A 6211-nucleotide genomic window follows, 5' to 3' on the forward strand; every position below is an offset into this window, starting at 1 on the left:
TAAAAACCTAAAAATTTGAACTGAACCTATATATCTCAAAAATGGTAAAACCTATAAAAAAACGTAAAGGTCAGTCTTGTAGAGAATTTTCACAGCTACAACATTTTCTATAGATTCATTTCGATACGACTTGCGGTTTCCAAGCAAAATCGTGAAAACTTAAAAAAAAGCACAAAAATATGTATTTAGGGTCTTTTCAGAATTTTGTGGTCCTTTTTGGACATTTGAACTTGCCGACAAAAAATCGGTAAGGATTAAAGTTCAAAAGTGTTGCGGAGAAGGTACTTGAAGGAGTTGTCTTATATAGTCCATTATGGAGGTGGATTTTATTTTAGAGTCATATCTTTACGATAGATATCGCGACCACAAGTCATTTCAGTGGGTTATCGTATTACCACTATTGCCAGGAAGCATGGACTTATCCACGGAAAACATAATATCGCTGTAAACAGGATCACAACGAACAACATCGGTATACATTTTCCATTTTTTCGAGCAGACCCTAAACTGCACTTAGACACAAATGTTGAACTTTTGAGGGGGAGATTCCCGAAGGAGAGGACCGATATGGGCACTTTAGAAGTTAAATTTAATTTGGTCAAAATATTAGGAGATCCAAAATTTGGACCAAATTGTTTGCCCGTTCAAGAAATATCGTGTGACATTTTTTTAAATATTGAGGGGAGGTACCGGAAGTTGTGGACTGGTATTTCTCATCTTCGATCTGAAGCTAAGTTTGGACAAAATATGACGAAGGCCAAATTTTGGACCAAATCGGTTGATTAGTTCGAGAGTTATCGTAATCTCCAGCCACTACATATGGTGCCATAGGCGTTTTTTTACAAATTTCGGGCTGTTTTCTCACGAAATATGGACTTGCCCCTGAAAAAAACTTTTACCGTTATAATTGCGGCAGCGTGTGCAAGTTGCTTCAACAAAAATCAAAGTGATTCGCGAGCAGGTCTTAAAGTGAACTTATCCGGAATTTAGTGTGTGTGGTACCAGAAGGAGTGAACAAATATAGTCCCTATTCCAACCTGATCTATATCTGGTAGATATATTTGGAAGTGTAAAGTATGGACCAAACCGGTCACTTCCTCCAAGAGTTATCGTGAGCACAATTTTTCCTAAGAGTTTCGAACTTTTGTGGGCGAGGTAATTGAAGGATATCACCCATTTTCGAACTTAAACTAAGTTTGAACAAAATATTACAAAAGCCAAATTTTAGGTCGAATCCGTTGATTAGTTCGAGAGTTATCGTGCGCTCCAGCCAGAAAGACAGACGGACGGACATTTCTAAATCAAATCTAAATTGTCTGAAACTGGATTTCGTCCAAACATACTTGGGGTCTAAAACCATTATTTCGATGAGGCACATTTTGCCCGTATGAAAGTGTATATACCTTCGTTAGCATAAATGCTGAGCGTATAAAAAATTTAAGTTCCACTAAAGGTGTTTTGGGTGCCACAGTGATACTGAGTCACCACAGTACAAGTATATCTGTTTAATAATTGTATCGATGACCATTTCTGTGTACAAATATTCATAATTAAATTTTTCAAATTTAACATCGGCTTAAAGAGAAACGATTCACTAATATAAAAGAAAAATAGATGAATATTCGAATTTTTAATAGGGTTCAGATATTATTAATAAATATTCGGAAATAAAAACATAAAACACATCAAACAAACATTTATTTATAGGAAAAACATTTATTCCTACAGATGAATGTTTGTTTCATATGTTTTATATTGATTCTGCAGCAACAAACAAATCAATAGAATTATATATTTAAATTAAATTGGTGAATGGTGTTGAGAGACTGAAAACAAATCCATCATTTAAATTATATCATCATTGAGCCATGAAAAAAACCTCTGATAAAATTAACAAAATACTGCGCTTGTATCAAATTTTGAATTTCTAATTATTGCCTTTAATAATATAAATAACGATGCTAGTTTCTCCAATATGTATCACAAACAGTTTAGAAGTTCTACAATAAGCTACTAAAACAAACTCCACAACAAAATGGTAATTTTATCATATAACATAATTGTTTGTTGTTATACTAAAAATATGTTTTTTTTTATTTATTTTTCATTAGAAATTCATAATTATGTCATTGGCTTTGTTGGGCTGTGTTTTGGCCGACGTTCCGGAATTGGGAGGTTATGACTATCATGCTCCTGCTGCCACCGAAGTACATGGTGACTTTGGCGGTGAAGGTGGTTACAGCAGTTCTGCCCCAGTGAATACCTATCTTCCACCAGCAGCTTCGGCTCCTGCCAGTACTTATGTACCACCAGCAGCACCAGCCCCTGTTCCAGCTCCTTCTGCACCTGTAAATACCTATATCCCACCAGCTGCATCTGCTCCAGTTAACACTTACATTCCACCAGCCGCTTCTGCCCCCGCCCCTACTGTAGAAGTTGCTGAGGATGGTTATCGTTACAAAACTTTGCGTCGTCGCGTTTACCGTCAACGTGTTTAAGAGGAAGTAGAAATGTGCGTTGAATATGTTTTGTTTTGTTATGTTAATAAATTTACATTGTTATAAGTGAAATTAGTTTGTTTATTTTTTATTTATACCCCAAATTTGTGTGTGTTTAAGACTTTGCATACAGCTTAATACCCTCACCGTATGACTGTGTGAAGTGGATGTCCCTTGAACAGATCCCTAATTTAAACAAGTAAAAAAGCATTAAGTTCGGCCGGGCCGAACTTTTCATACCCTCCACCATAAAATATTCTGAACTAAAATGGAATAATTACTTTTCATTCCTGTCCCCAACTTTAAGTGGGTACGTTAAAATGTCAGATAATGTTTATGTACATTTATGCTTCATTCGGGAGGCCCTTTTTTATGGTGCCTATATCTAACTATGTATGTTGATAATTTTTGGTGGGCTAGAAATTGGGAGGTACTGTTATATAGGGGTTATAATAAAACATGGGCCTATGTTGGCAGTTTTTGATGGGAGCCTTTAATGTCAAATAACTCCTAATTCGGTTAAAAAATTTAGCTAGAATCTTCAAAATATCGAAAATCGGTACATAACGTGGGAACTTCAAATGTCATTAACAGCTAGTTCGGGAGTATCTGGGCTATACGAAAATATGAACTTAAATGAACCGTTATATGGAGGCTATACCAAAACTTGGACCTATGTCCACAAGTTTTGTCATATAAGTTTATTGACATTTAAGAACTTTAAATGTCAAATTATAGCTAAATCGCTCTGAAAATGTAGCTAAAACTGTCAAAATACCGTAAATCGGGGGGTACCGTTATATGGGGGCTATACCGAAACGTGGACCTATGTCCACAACTTTTGTTATATAAGTTTATTGACACTTAAGAACCCTAAATGTCAAATTCTAGCTATATCGGTCTGAAAATGTAGCTAAAAACATCAAAACACCGTAAATCGGGGGGCACCGTTATATGGGGGCTATACCAAAACGGCTATGCCCACAACTTTTGTTATATAAGTTTATTGATACATAAGAACCCTAAAGGTCAAGTTATAGCTAAATCGGTCTGAAAATGTAGCTAAAAACCTCAAAATACCGCAAATCGGGGGTACCGTTATATGGGGGCTATACCAAAACGTGGACCTATGTCCACAAGTTTTGTTATATATGTTTATTGACACTTAAGAACCCTAAATGTTAAATTATAGCTACATCGGTCTGAAAATGTAGCTAAAACCGTCAAAATACCGTAAATTGGGGGGTACCGTTATAGGGGGGCTATACCAAAACGTGGACCTATGTCCACAACTTTTGTTATATAAGTTTATTGATACATAAGAACCCTAAATGTCAAGTTATAGCTAAATCGGTCTGAAAATGTAGCTAAAAACGTCAAAATACCGCAAATCGGGGGGTACCGTTATATGGGGGCTATACCAAAACGTGGACCTATGTCCACAAGTTTTGTTATATATGTTTATTGACACTTAAGAACTCAAAATGTCAAATTATAGCCAAATCGGTCTGAAAATGTAGCTGAAAACGTCAAAATACCGTAAATCGGGGGGTACCGTTATATGGGGGCTATACCAAAACGTGGACCGATATATCCCATCTTCGAACTTGATCTTCCGGCTAAAAAAATGGTATTCCCCAATTTTCAGCGAAATCGGTCAACAAATGCGACCTGTATGTTGCGAACGGACGGACGGACGGACGGACATGCATAAATCGACTCAGAAAGTGATTCTATGTATATCCCTAGAAGGAACTATGGGTCTATCTCGTTTCCTTTTGTATGTTACATACAAATGCACTAACACATAATACCCCTTACCACATAGTGGTGTAGGGTATAAAAACTAGGTAGCATTTTCGAAACTGACAAAAGAAGCTTTGGAACTTTCCAGCTTACATTTTCAAGAGTTTGTGGAGTTGGTGTCATAGACAGTGGGCCTCATTGTTTCACTGACAGACGAACTCAACACAGTTAACATAAAAAACGATTACAAAAACTACCCAGCAAAAATACTCATTACAAATTGGCCTACTTTCTCATTATTTTAACACGGGCATGTCATAGGGAGTAAGTACTTATTTTTTGACCACTAAAAAGTAGATAAATAAGTATTTACTCCCTGGTTACTTCAAGTCGTAACTACTTATTTAAGTACTTATTTATTTACTTTTAAGTGCCAAAAAATAAGTACTTACTCCCTATGACAAGCCCGTGTTAAAATAATGAGAAAGTAGGCCAATTTGTAATGAGTATTTTTGCTGGGTACAAAAATTTTACTGCGATATGTGTATGAAGCCAAGGCCCTAAACTTTGTGATGTTTCAGTGTCTATATCTCGGGACGTATATATTTCAACTGGTCTTAATTTGTAGCTCAACACAGAGGTATTGCTGGTTCTAATTTGGGGAGTCATTCTTTCGATAGTTAAGGTGCCGATATGGTTCTTTGGGTAGTAATGGAAGGATTTTTAGAGCTTTTGGATCATTATGTCAGACAGCATGGTCTTGCCCACGAAAGTCATTATATCTCTGTAAACAGGACCACAAAGAGTATCATCGGTAAAAATTTCAAGATGATCACCGAACAGCCCTGCACTCAAGCGAACATTTAAAATATTTATTTAGTGTCGTACCGGAAGGAATGGTCCTATATAGTTTATCTTCAAACTCGATTTAAGTTTGAGCAAACTATTACGACGTTATTTCGATTACAGTAGGATTTTTTATAAATTTCGGACATTACGTCAGGATAAATTGACGTGTCTCCAAAATCGATGAAAAAAAAAGCACAAAAAGGACCTTCTGTAAAAATTTCGAAACGATAAATGGTCCCCGACGAAATTTGTATGGCCTAAGATGGACAAATATTTTAAAATTATCCTAGACATGTCCATAAACTGCCCTTTTGCGAAGGAGTGGACCGATGTCTCGAAGAATTTTACGATGGGAAAATCTTGGAGCAAATCGGTTGATCTATTCGAGAGATATGGCCCATCTTCTTGATAGCCTAAAAGCTATGGGTACAAAAATCAAAATTTCATTAAAGAGAGGAAAATTTAATTAAAGAGGTGGGAAGAAATAAAAAAAGTATCAGTCAGTTTTGCCGACAGAGATATATCCTCAGCCTGTGTGAATTGAATTTTTATCTTTTTTTTAACTTTTGAGGGGAAGGTACCGGAAGAAGTGGACCGATATGACCTTTCTTTGAACCTAAACTAAGTTTGGACAAATATTAAGAAGGCTAAATTTTGGACCGAATCGGCTGATCCTTTCGAGAGTTAGCATGCGCTCCAGGATCTATCGTACAGCGTCTATCAGCTGTTTTACTTGCTGTCACCTCATTACTCGAAGGAGTGTACCGATATGGCCCATTTTCGAACTTAAACTCAGTTAAAACTAAATAGAACTAAGGCCAAATTTTGGACCAAATCGGTCAAGAGTTATCGTGCTCCCCAGACACTACACATGGTGCCGTAGGAAATTTTAAACTTTTCGGTCAATTTTCTCAGGAAGTATGGACTTGCCCCTGATGAAGCTTGTACCGTCGTATGGGGGCAGTGAATACAAGTTGTTAGAGTCCATATTGGAACCTCATCTGTGCCTGGTAGAAATTTTACGATGTGCAAGGTATGGACGACATCGATTACTCTCTTCAAGAGTTATCGGGCGCAAAATTTGTTCGAAGATTTTCGAACTTTTGTGGGGGAGGTGC

The 6211-nt window shown here is 36.7% G+C and overlaps 1 protein-coding gene across 1 annotated transcript; it reads left to right on the forward strand.

The window, feature by feature from the left end:
• The first annotated feature begins 2123 nt into the window (after nt 1-2123).
• On the forward strand, nt 2124-2498 carry LOC141402946 (uncharacterized). Its single transcript, XM_073985073.1, has one exon. It carries the CDS (start codon nt 2124-2126, stop codon nt 2496-2498), a length of 375 nt encoding a protein of 124 aa, XP_073841174.1.
• Nucleotides 2499-6211: the final 3713 nt, after the last annotated feature.

The sequence above is a fragment of the Musca autumnalis genome, unplaced genomic scaffold, assembly GCF_047663935.1.
Source record: "Musca autumnalis isolate F117 unplaced genomic scaffold, ASM4766393v1 scaffold_4, whole genome shotgun sequence".
NCBI lineage: Eukaryota > Metazoa > Arthropoda > Insecta > Diptera > Muscidae > Musca > Musca autumnalis.